General features: G+C 33.7%; 1 protein-coding gene across 2 annotated transcripts in view; it reads right to left on the reverse strand.

Moving 5' to 3' along the window:
• CSMD3 (CUB and Sushi multiple domains 3) overlaps positions 1-13490 on the reverse strand; it is a 1328729-nt gene that overhangs the window by 41725 nt on the left and 1273514 nt on the right. For both annotated transcript variants that reach the window (XM_058275930.2, XM_058275932.2), the window contains one exon: positions 12063-12239. In XM_058275930.2, the coding sequence (XP_058131913.1) occupies positions 12063-12239 (177 nt within the window). The remainder of the gene's footprint in view (positions 1-12062; positions 12240-13490) is intronic.

Genomic DNA, 13490 nt, shown 5'->3' on the forward strand with positions numbered 1-13490 from the left:
AGCCTACAAAATTTTAAGACCGTGAATAATATCATTCAAATTAAAGAACAATATTCAGGGCACTCCACCTGATAACCCGATGAGCCCTTGAGATACTTCACTGATCACATGCATTGTGTTTCAACCTGACTCCTAATTAGAGTTTTGCATATTGGATGATTATTCCTTTTGTGATTATTGAAAAGATTTTTTAAAGATAGAACTGAAATTGGTTAAGAAATCAAATAATTCTGCACAATTACTGATAACATCTCATTTCTTCTGGTTTAAAAATTTGTAATCATAAAAAAATTAATATCTTTAATTTATTTTATATTCTTTTATGTTTTTAACTGAACTCTTAATTATGAAGAGGACTTTTAAAGAGAACACCTACAAATTATTGATATTTCGTGGACAGAGCTTTGCAGATTGAGTTTAAATCTTGGGGAAAAAAACAGCTAAACCAGTCGTGAGGCACATGAGCTGAGCAGCAGACACCAAAAGAAAGGACAGAGGGTTTATTTTACAGAAGCACTGAGTAAAAGTTCTGCATATGTGGATGTATCATCAATGAAAGGCCTGAAAACAAAAAGCTTCAGAAGAACTCCTTCGGTGGCTTCCTAAGGAAGCAAAGGCCAATCAAAAGAGCAGTTTCCAATAGCAACGCTCTTTGTAAACAGCACCTGCTCCCCAAGTCAATTCATTTACTACCAGGTTGTTTTCAAGAACAAAAAGAGGATTTTGGTCTTTTCAGACAAAACCAAGAACAATAGCTCTTTAAGACTTCACCCTAAAATTCATCAGTGCATGACAACAGGTGCTATGGTTTATTGCAAGAAATTCTTTTCTAAGGTCACTAGAATCACTAAATACACACAGTGTTCACATGTACCTACACAAACACGGCAATAAACTCCATGAAGACAGATCTTTTATCTCTTTTTATGCTGTTGCATTCTCAGAGCCTAGTCTATTACATAATCCATCATATGAGATTAAGTAAATATTTTGAGAAATAAATAAATGCTTACATGAATGACTCATTAAATAAATGGCTCACATCTTCCAAAATTCAGAAATTTGTTCTAAAAGTTTGAATTTGTCTTTTAGGAGGTTATCTCATGAACTCCTTTAATGTAATTGATGCTTATTTATCATCATTTATGCTAAATCTAAATAGGCTCAACACTAAAAATAAAATGGATAATTGTGGTAATTCTAATTAACTAAGCTACTTCAAAAACTGTTTTCTGGGAAGCAGACTTGGCCCAGTGGTTAGGGCATCCACCAACCACATGGGAGGTCTGCGGTTCAAACCACGGGCCTCCTTGACCCGTGTGGAGCTGGCCCACGCGCAGTGCTGATGCGCGCAAAGAGTGCCCTGCCACGCAGGGGTGTCCCCGCGTAGGGGAGCCCCATGCGCAAGGAGTGCGCCCCGTAAGGAGAGCCGCCCAGCGCGAAAGAAAGTTCAGCCTGCCCAAGAACGGCGCCACACACACACAGAGCTGACACAACAAGATGACACAACAAAAAGAATCACAGGTTCCCATGCAGCTATACTGACAGCAACAGAAGCGGACAAAGAAAAACATACAGCAAATAGACGTAGAGAACAGACAACTGCGGGGGGCTGAAGGGTAGAGAAATAAATAGAATCTTTAAAAAAAAAACTATTTTCTCTTTCAAATGTGCAATATAAATATTCAGATTTAAATAAAATAAATCTTATTTTCCACACATCTTAATTCTTATATTTTTACTTAATATTTAATATTTTTACTTAATATTTAATGTACATTTTTGCAGATTAATACATATAGATTAACATAACTAATTTTTAATTACATCATAATCCATTATTAGGCATATACACAATATAAAATTTATTTAACCAACCCTCTATTGTCTGAGTTTTTCCAGTTACAGACAGTTTGCAAAAAGGAACATGCTTGCTCAGTTATCATTGTATACTTGTTTACTATTCTAATAGTCTCCTATTTTACATAATCTCTGTATCCAAAAGCTAGCTTCCTTTTTAGATCTTACTAACATAGGGGTTCTCAACCTTAACCCTGGCATTACTGGGGCCAGAAAATTCTTTGTCAAAGGTGGCCTGCCTTGCAGGGTGCTAGCAGCATCCCTGTCCTCTACATGTTAAACACTGATAGTACCTCTCCCCCAATTGTGTCAACCAAAAATATCTCCGCACATTTTCAAATATCACCTGGGAGACAGAGCCACATGTGGTTGAGAACCACTGAACTAAGGGATAGCTCTTACTCCTTGAGATTTACGTTGATTTTCGGTTTCACCATACCCAGTTTCATTCTGAACCATCCCTAGCCTTCTCTTGTGTGAGACTAGTCCCTCCCCAAACTATCTTTCCACAATAAAAAAGTCTTTGAAATTTCCCAGGTTTGCTTCTGGAAAGTACCATTTCTATGCTGGTTATTTGGAACAGAGAAGCATTAGATTCACTTATCACTAAGACCTGATTAATTATGCTGTCTCTGGCTCAAATGACCAACACCTGTCAGATGCAGGGCACAAGGCATTTTGGAATTAAAAGTTCTGGCAGGTAAAAAAAAAAAAAATGCATCCAGGAAAATTAATGAACACATTCTTTTCAGAACTGAAGTCCTTACTCCCCTTGGCAAGCCCTGCCCTGGCTCAGATTGTATCTTCTTAGCAAAGGGAAGCCCTGTGTGTGTGCTCTGTGGACCAGAGTTGGCTTGGCTTGTTAGAAAGTAAGATTATAATTAATATCCTGAAGTCTTCTTGTGCTGACAGAGGAAAAAATACTATTTTTGAACAATATTTACTTAGTTTTAAAATCTTTTCTCTCTCAGCCTGAACATCACAGAAAAGAACTTTAAAAAAAAAAATCAGGGAACTGCTTTAAGGTGTTTGGCATTATGGCAAAAATCTTTTTCTTCTGGCTTGGCTTAGTTCCATGGATATTTCTTAACACCTAAAATTCTCCTGCCAAAGTGCACATGATAGCTGAATGCATGGTCTTGAATTCATGATAGACTCTTTTACCCACCCATGAGAAAATTAGAGTTTTGGAGAAGCTTAGCATGCCTGAGGTGGCAGTGGATTTGATAAGGACCTATTTGGAGTCGCAGAAAGATGAGGAGTTGGGAAATACTTTTTGTGGGGCAAAGATTAATTAAATGGAAAATTTCTAAAATTCATTGATAATCTGAAGATGGTTGAACAATAGTAGGTGGGAATTATGTGAGAAAAATTGTAACTTTTTACCAGCATCTCTACTTTTGCCTGAAATGGTTAATGGGGTGGGAGAGTTTACCATTTTTATTAAATTATGTTTATCTTTACATGTTTCCTAAAATCTTAAACAGATAAGGTAAATCACAACTGACACATCTAAACTTATAGTTGGAAATGGATTATTAAAGAATAGAGAAGGACTATGTATGTGGGTGTGTTTGTGCTTAGCTGCTTGGCAATCAAGCAAATGAACAGGCATACTTGCAAATTAACTTGTTTGAAAACTTTCAAAGGGCAAAAATGCTTGGAATGTCAAAAGCTCCCTCACTGGCCTATGAAATATTAGAAGGCAGAGAATTTACTTACTGGACTCTTTATTCACAGGTCCTGGCAAAGTCATCATATTACATATACACTGTTCTCATTCTCCTTCATTTAAAATGTTTTTTAAAAATAAAAATATATATTCCTAAAATATGACAAAGTAAAGTTAAATAATATTCTAAACATTGATCCTTCCTTTGATTTTCTGAGGCATACTAAGGCTCTAGTTGTCCAAGGGTAACTGGGCCTGGTAAAAACTGCTTAAAGTGGCCAAAATTTTATATTAAGAAAGTTAAAAAAAAGAATCCTAAATTTAATTCTATTCTTCACATTTTATTTTTACCACATGATTGTAAAGAGAATAATTTTAAACTATATTCCAAAGTTTATTAATTTTCTTAAGGGCCTCCATTAATGCTTCCATATTCAAATCATTCTCTGTTGAAGCCTCTATCATATCTTTTATCTTGATTTTTTTCTTTTTCAATTGGTAAATGTCCTAATTTTAGCAGATCCTCTCTGTCAATGATTATGTGAGCCAATAGTACTCTGGTTCATTTCCTTTTAATTCATCACATTAAAATAGTTATGTTGTAATTAATTTACATTATATTTTCACTGTATGTTTGGATACTTATCCAAACTTTTTGGAGACAAACTACAAAAAACAGTTAAGATACATAGAAGGAATTGGAATTTCTCATGTTAAGCAGGGAGGGTTGATGAGCAAAAACAAATTTTGGAAGTGTTCAGTTCACTGAGAAATACTTTAATTTTGCAGAATTTCAATATTAAAACTTTTTAATAAAGAGAAAATCAAAATCAGAAAATTTAGATAGTATATTATAAATCTCTCTGCATACTAGTTTATTATCTCTTATTATTATATTATGTCATATACTTGCCCACTCTAGTAAAAAAAATAAGGAATAAAATGAGAGGGGAAGAGGTAGAGAAAACACAAAAAGATTCAGACAGACTTGAGTTTAAATCCTAGATACTACATTTTCTAGCTTGTTACCATGGCAAATTTGTTTTCCTTCTATGATACCATTTATTCAACAGTGAAATGAAAAGGAAAATAGCATAAACCTCATAAATTTGTTGCAAGAAAAAAATGAAAGAATTTGTACTCCAAGTGATTTAAATTTTTTATTCATGTTTACTTCAGTTCATTTCAAATTCATACTAGGTCTTTGTCTATGGTCACCATTAAAAATATGCCTATAAAAGGCATATTGACTCAAAATCTTTTAAAAGCATATTTTATTAGAGTTTCAACTTATTGATATACATACAGAATAATTAAATTTAATTGGAAATTGTATCATTTATGTAGTAGAAATTACTCCTTAGCATGAGAACTGCATATAGTCAGCAAGTCCTTTGAGCTCTTTGGTGCCTCTAGATCTATGCAATGTGAGTCAGGACAATCTCTTCATGGTCCAAATTATATGATTCTGTGTATTATATATTTCAATTAATTAACTTTCACTGCAAATTAATGATAAGGAATCAGATAACTTGGTGATAAGTCAATTTGATCGGCACAAAATGGCATTTTTTATTATATTTGCTTGGATTTTTGGTTTTGTTTTTTATCTTTCTTCTTTTGGGGGATATTTTTGTTGTTACTTTTGGTTGCTCTTGGTTGTCAATAGGGTGGTAGATACCACTTTTGTCTAAGAGTTCTCAACTTTTAGTTTAGTAGCAATTCATCATTTAATTAACACTTGAAATAACCTAGTCAATAAAATATTTCTTTTTGAAGAATTATCACAAAGGAATACTTTCTTAACATGTTTGATATGTTATTTGTAACTAGTCTAACATGAACTGAGTGATTCCTCATTTGACTAAAAGAATTCCTTAGGAAAAATAAAGATATTTAATTAAAAATGCAGTGTAGGGGAGCGAATGTGGCTCAAGTGGTTGAGTGCCTGCTACCCACATGGAAGGTCCTGGGTACAGTACCTGGTACCTCCTAAAAACAAAACAAAACAAAACAAAAAAACAACATGTAAACTAATGGAAGAGCCAACTCAGGGGAGACAACATAGCTCAGTGGTTGGGTACATAAAGAGGTCCCAGGTTCAATTCCTGGTCTGGGTATCTAAAAAAAAAAAAGCAATGTAATTTACAATCACAAAAATAGTTGTAAACAAATGGAAGAGCCAACTCAGGGGAGACAACATGGCTCAGTGGTTGGGTACATAAAGAGGTCCCAGGTTCAATTCCTGGTCTGGGTATCTAAAAAAAAAAAAGCAATGTAATTTACAATCAGAAAAATAGTTTATATCTATATGTGTATTTTACTAAAATTGGAAAACACTTTTAGCAAAATATTTAGGTATTTATCCATGAACAAAGGAAATAGTTATTCATTGTGAAAAGTGTTAATCAACACATTTTTTTTGCCCTCATTATTTCACTCTCTTTGGCAAGTGTATATTGAAAACATACTATTTACAAAATCTATGTGCTATGGTACATATAAAAGAACAGGCCCTATCTGCAAATAGTTTAAAACTAAATTGAAATGTAAAATCATGTACCAATAGCTAAAATAAAATTCATATGAGATATGCTAATCAGTCAACAACTATTTACTGAGTTCCTCTTATGTATTAGATATTCTCCACCTTAAGAGGTTAATGCATTCAAAAAACACAGTTACTACTGCCCTATGAAGTTTACAGTTTACAGGGGTAAATCCTGTCTTAACAGAACAAAGAGATCTCCTTTATTTAACAGGACATGAGAAGTATCTTGAGAAGACTGTCAAATGTGTCATTTGAGCTGATACTTAAAAAGTGGGATGCGGTGGAATAGAATGAAAACAGTAAAGCATATTTGCTGATTATCAGATTGTTCAATATTGTGGAAATAAGGTATTTTAAAAGTAAGGAGGTGAGACTGGTTAACCACCACACCAGGTAACTAAGAGTATCTACAACTGCAAGCAGGAGAATCGCATCCATTAGCCATGTGGGATCTAAGTCCCCCCTCTATTTAGAGGTGGAGTGGACATCACCATTCCAGGGTCCACAGGATGGAGGAATATAATATGAATTGGGGTGGGCTTGCTGATATTCTACTATAGAACTGATGTGATTCTAGCAATGGAAGAAATTGTATCATTGATATGGAGACGGTGTCCACGGGAGTTGCTGAAGGCAGGGAAAGGGAACAAAAGGTGTGATATGGGGCATTTTGGGGACTTGGAGTTGTTCTGAATGATACTGAAGGGACAGGTGCAGGACATTATATATCCTACCATAACCCACTGGATGGCCTCGGGGAGAGTGTGAACTACAATGTAAACTATGGCCCAAGCAGTGTGGCAGTGCTCCAGGGTGTATTCACTAAATGCAATGAATGTGTCTTACTGATAAAAGGGCATGTTGATGTTGGAGGAGCGAGGGATGGGGAGTGGGGAATGGGGTGTATGGGATCCTCATGTTTTTTAATGTATCGTTTTCTGAGATTTATTTTTTTTTTAAAAAGACAATAAAAAAATACACCAAAAAAAGTAAGTAGAAGAACTTTCATTTTCTTTCCTTCAAGAATTTACCCTCCATCTGAATTTACCCTCCATCTGAAACAACCAGCAAAAGAGGACAAAGTATATAAAACAACAGATTTCAGGTACTGGACACCAGGCAGCGGAACCCAGTAGTGCTTGAGAGACAGGAAACAAATGAGGTAAGTCCTATGTGTGCCCCAGTTTACTATGAGTTTCCAGGTTGTGGCACAGGGAGGAGGAACCCTTGCAAAGCCCAGGAAACTCCGTGAGTTGAGAAGATGGAGCTAAGGGTCAAGGAAGGAAAAACAAATGATCGTTTGTGGAGCAGGGTACTAGAGGTGACAGACATTTACAGGAGACGATACTGGAGATCTAGGTAGAGAACCCTTGGAGTAGTCAATAGAAAACAGTAAGCTCAGGGGAAACTGCCAAAGGTGGATTAGAGGCAACAGTATCTTTTGCTCACTCAGAGCCTAGTACCTGTTATGTAGAATTCTACACCCAGAAAAAATATCTTTTAAAAAAATAAACAAAATGTTTATATAGATGAACAAAAATTGAAAGAAATTGTCCCTAGCAGAACTACACTACAAGACATGTTAAAGGAAGTTCTATAGTCAGGAGAAAAATGATATTGCATACAAATATTCATCTACACAAAGGAATGAAGAGCATCAGGAGTTGTAACCACATGTGAAAATACATAATATGCTTTCTCACTGTTTAAATCTCTTTAAAAAAAACATTTGACTGCTTGACTACAAATCCTTAATAATATATAGTATGGAATTTCTAACCTAAATAAGTGAAATATATGGCAACCCTAGCATTGTTATACAGTCTGATTCCCTTTTTGATGTTTGCTGATAGTTTTCAAGCACTTCTTTCCCTTTCTCCCCTCTGCCTCATATCTGGCCAAGGTGATAAAGGGTTGTTCTCTCCCTTGGCACTAGAAGGGAAGTTCAAACCATGCCAACCCCAACTTACACACAGGAACTCTTCCCTGGTTCCCACTCACAACCATAAGAACAAACAAAAACAAAACAAAACAAAACAAAAAACAAAGCCACCTACTTTTCCCTTAAGGCATTTCTTAGGATATTATCATCTTATGGCATTATCAGTCTCAATCCAAACCAATCTGGGTATGTACGTTTATGATGCCCAAATGGTACTGTAAGTAGGGTGGTCTGTGTGATCACCATCACCATCTAGGATCTCTCTTTTCCTGCTTTTGCCTTGCTAACAGCCTCTGCTGCCTGATGGCTAACTAGTGCTTTGAGCTGTACTAGAGACTTTATATTTTAAGCTGTGCATCTTTGTGTTGTCTTTAAATTACTTAAGTCAGAAGACTGATAATTGGTGTTTGAAGCAAGAGTATGAGATTGGGACCTTCCTTAAAATGACTCTGGGGTATATGTCTCAGCCTGGTTTTGACAATGTGTCTTGGATTAAATCATATGTTTCAATTTTAGCATGTCTCAATTTGAGCCTTACCCTGAGACTACTGGTTGTATATCTCAGTGAGGTGTTGACCCCATTCTATAGAGTTCACAGAGGAACAATTATACACTGTGCAATAAATGAGCCTACCCAGTGGTTGCCCATCTAAGCAAGAATAGTCAACATCTGGTGTGCTGAGGGCCACACTTCTAAAAGCAGATGGCTCAGTATGACCCTGTGAAATGCCTCTGCTGATCCTCAGGCTACAGAGAAAGAACCCTCTTGTCACCTTCATGGCAGAGCCAAAAGATTAATCCAAATGAGATTTAAGCCTAGGTCACTTAAACTCAATGAAGCAACACTGTCCTGGGTAGAACCCTAACCATGACAATATTGACTTGGGACTCCTGGAGGAAGAAACTTACAAAAACAACAGAGTAGTTAATGGGGAAAGTGTGAGAGAAGAAGGGTGGGGCTTATGGGAATCCCCTATATTTTTTATGTAACTTTTATTTAATCTAAAACCTCATTAAAAATAAAGAAAAAAGAAAAGAAAAAGAAATCAACAGAGTAGAGATAACTATATTATTTCCCTGAAGTGAGAGAAAACAAAAATTTAAACTAAGGTCTGCAATTTGACCCAATTTGGAAATTAAAAATCTACTAAAAGAATATATGCAACAGAAAAATAAAAGGGCATGATTGGCTTTTGAGACTCTACAACATAGGTTCTAAATTAATTTTTCATATCGTCTGACATGCAGCAATAATAAACCTTCATGGCTTGGATTGGTACTAGAGTTTAAATTACAGTTTTACCTAATGATCACACATTTAAATAGATTTAAATAAGACATCCTATATTTTAAGGAGGTTACAAAAAAGAAAATAGAGGGAAAACAGGCGTTCCTTGCTTGAACCATTGAAACTATTGCCTTGCCTAAATTCCCCATGGTTGTTAATACCCATTGCCCTAAAATATCCCATGTTGGGCATGGATGCTCTGAACCAATCAGTAATAAGTTAAAATAAAATGAATTATTTGGAACTTATAGTCAACATGATCAAATGTATTTCCATGGACTTTACCTTACGATTAAAATAGTTAATACAACCTAATATAGTTTAAAACAAAGTCTACAAGGTCTACCCAACTTAAAACACTTCCTGAAGAAACTGTCCATTGTTCTTACCATCTTCCTTTTTGATAGCCCTTTTAACCTAATGCTCAAACTTCATAAAAATGAATGACACCTAATGGTGGATTACCATAATTTAAATGCCATGGTACCCCTCTTTTATGCCCCTGTTCCCAACGTTATTGAAATTGCTGACTGTATCCAATCAGCAAATGAAAACTAATTTGCTATTATAGATTTTGCTTGTATGTTCTATTCAGTGCCTATTTCAACATCCTTCCAGCCATAGTTTGTCTTCACCTTTGAAGAGAAACAATACACATATAGTATTTCAAAAGCCCTGTCACAAAACACAGTTTTACAGGAAAGATATTCAATACAACCAACTTTGTCCAGGAACACTGGTGTGGGATTATTTTGATGGCATCCTCCTCCAAATAAATTTATTTGAGACATTCACTCAGCTTATACAAAACTTCACAAAGGAGCTCACAAAAAGGGATGTCACCAAATACTACTTTTAGAAAACAACAAAGGTCTCAAATCAATAATCTCAGCTTCCAACTTAAACACAAGAGCAAATTAAACACAAAATAAGTAGAAGAAAGGAAATAATAAAATGCCAGGTAGAAATCAGTGAAATAGAAAATAGAAAAAAATAGAGAAAATCAATGAAAGCAATAGCTCAGTCCTTGCAAAGATAAGTAAAATTGACAAACCAATAGCCACATATATTAGGAGAAAAAAAAATGAGATATGACACAAATTATTAATAGAAGCAACATATTATGGATTCTACAGGTGTTGAAAAGATTAGAGAACATTACATAGATATGCCAATAAATTTAACAATTTAAATGAAGTGAATAAACATCTTTAAAACACAAGCTGCCAAAGCTCATTTTAAAAACGTAATAGAGATAACCACGATAGCCCTCTATCTATGAAAGAAGTAGAATTCTTATCTTAAAAGCCCAATAAAACAAATCAAATTTTTAAAAGAAAACTCCAGACACAAATGGCTTCAATGATAAGTTCTACCAAACATTTAAGGAAGAAATAATACCAATTCAACACAAACTGTTAACAGAAAATTAAAGAAAAGGCATACCCCAACTAATTTTCTGACAATTAAAAATAAGTATCATTTTCAGAATTTTTATTTAGAAAATATAGTAGACTGTTGCCTACCCAATTTACACGATAACTTGAAATATTTAAGCAGTAAATGAACTACACTGATGGATTTGATTAATAAAAATTAATGGAGAATAATGTTTAAAAAAACCAACAGTCCATCTATTGTTGGATTTGCCTATATATCTCATGTTGGAAATACTTATATAAAATAGCATTGATCGAAGTTGCCTATGTGAAAATTCTGTTATTGGTCCACAGGATCGAAATATAAATCTAAGCACTGCTTTCTTCATTAAGAAAACTTTGTTATAAAAGCAATAAAAATGTTCAGCTTGATTAAACAGTTTGCTTAGAGATATGGTTAAATTTATTCCAACCCAAGTTTCTTTTCTTATTGGGGATGAGTAACAGGAAGTTCACAGATTTGTCCTCAGACCACACTTGGAGTATCATTAGCCCAGATGAATGTATTTTAGAAATATATTTATGTTATTTAAGGCCTTGTGACATTTATTTTTCCCAGTAAGAGAGTATGAAATCAAAGCATGCATTTTTAAGATGCTTCTGAAAATAGGTAAAAGAGAAAAACTCTTCTTAAAGTCATAGAATTATTCGTCATGCCTTAAGCAACTCTTCCAAAAAATTGTATGATCTATGTGATGGAGTTCTTAATAAATATAAGCAGCCATGATTTTCCAACAAATATATTATTATTGATTAAATACATACTATTATATTCTATACATGAGAGTTCATTTATATAATTTTAAATAATAAATTTTTTAAAAAATTCTCTCCAATAGGTCATTTAATTATAGCAGAATATCTAAAATGCCATTATTTTTAACATGGGAAGAGGTCAAATCATCTACCAGTACTTCCTATAATATTGTAAGAACTCATCAATAATCAGTATTTAGTGAAAAATTCCAAGTCAATTATTGATATGTTTTGCACTGGCAAAATAAAATTGCATCCTTTGTATTTGTAATTGTAGTTACAGCTGAGAACTCATTCTTAAAACACTGTTGAATTACATTTAACAGCATTGACTTTCTGTAATCTATCTTTCCTCTGGCAATCTAATATCTTGATTAGCCAAATGATTCTTTAAAGTTACCAGTGTACACTCTAACCATAACACTACCACCATCTTTAAATCTGAAAGACAACACAAATATTCAAAATCTTTACAGATTTTTTATTTCGACACACACACACATATATACTCCACATAATTAGTAAGATTTTTTCAATATTGCAAAGAAACTTACTTGTGCAGTTTGGCAAAGTTCCAGACCATGTTCCATTGGCCGTGCACTGTCTAACTGAAGGTCCAGAAAGGATATATCCCTCTGTGCAGGAATAAATAACTGAACTAGAAAATGTTATTCCATCAATCCGAAACACTTTCCCATTGGCTATTGTTCCTGGGTTACCACACTGTATGGCTGTAAAACAAAATGGTTAAGGGTATATATTAAAAAATGCAATCAGAAATCTTCTCACAAAAAGTGAATGAAAAATTATTGCTTCAAATTATTCAAATGAGCTATAAAATCCTCTAAAATTAGCATTGAATTATCTTTCATAAATTGTAGAAATGTAAGGTGAATTTATTATTTTTATTAGTTTAATTACTAGAGATGCAAATCATATAATAGCTCCTTTTTAGACTTTTATTGGTGGTTTTAGTAAACATTTTACCAAGTAATTACTGAAGAATATTGCCTTTGGGTGCCACAAAATTTTTCAGAGAAGAAATATAAGTCTCTGCCTAAAAAGTAACTCATAAAACTAGAACATTCGTAACAATAATTAGCTGCAACAGAGATTTATTTTACTCATAGTTCCCAGAGGAAATATACAATTTAAATATTGTAGGCTTCTATGCATACTTTTAATTTATATAAGTGTATAACTGATTTGCATTAAAACTTTATAATCTCTATTTCTGGAACAAGGAGTGCCAAAAATAAACTGGGGCAAAATTACTTAACTAAATTCTAGTGATAGTTTTCATTGGGTTTTGAAATATCCAAAAAAGGAGTCACAAACACAAATAAATGCCTTCTTATGATTAAGAATTATGTATTATGTTTATTTGCCATAAATACTATGTTAATTTTTTAATTACCTTAAATGCAAGAATATATCAAATGTAATAATAAATTTTGTTGGAAGATAAGGCATTTTTAGCATTTTATGGAATTTAAGGTTATCTTTATGAATATCAGTTATAATTATTGTTTCAGAAAGTGCCATCTATAACCCTTGCAATGTTTCAAATAATCCAGTTTGACTTTCATCTGTAGTGGTGCTGTATGTGTGTATGTGTGTGTAAACAAGAAATGTATATACCTTACACATACACATGAAGTATATTAAGTACACATAAATAAAGTACTTTTGTCAATTGAGTAGTTTTTGTGTCAGGTATTTTATACAAAGTGTATTTTATATTTGCTCTTCTCTCTTTTATTGATATAGGTAATTCTTATTTTAAATTCAATTTTAAAATTATAAAAATAAACAAATGAAAGTACAAGGAAGAAAATGAAAATCACTATAAATTCACTACTAAGAGATAACACCTATGTTGTTTTGAGTCTTTTGTGAACCCCAGAAAAGTATGTTCTTAAATTGGCTGTTCTGTGGGTTTAGGACTGTTTGGATTGGATTGGATTCAGTTGAGGCCTTTG

Source organism: Dasypus novemcinctus, chromosome 14 (assembly GCF_030445035.2).
Source record: "Dasypus novemcinctus isolate mDasNov1 chromosome 14, mDasNov1.1.hap2, whole genome shotgun sequence".
Lineage (NCBI taxonomy): Eukaryota > Metazoa > Chordata > Mammalia > Cingulata > Dasypodidae > Dasypus > Dasypus novemcinctus.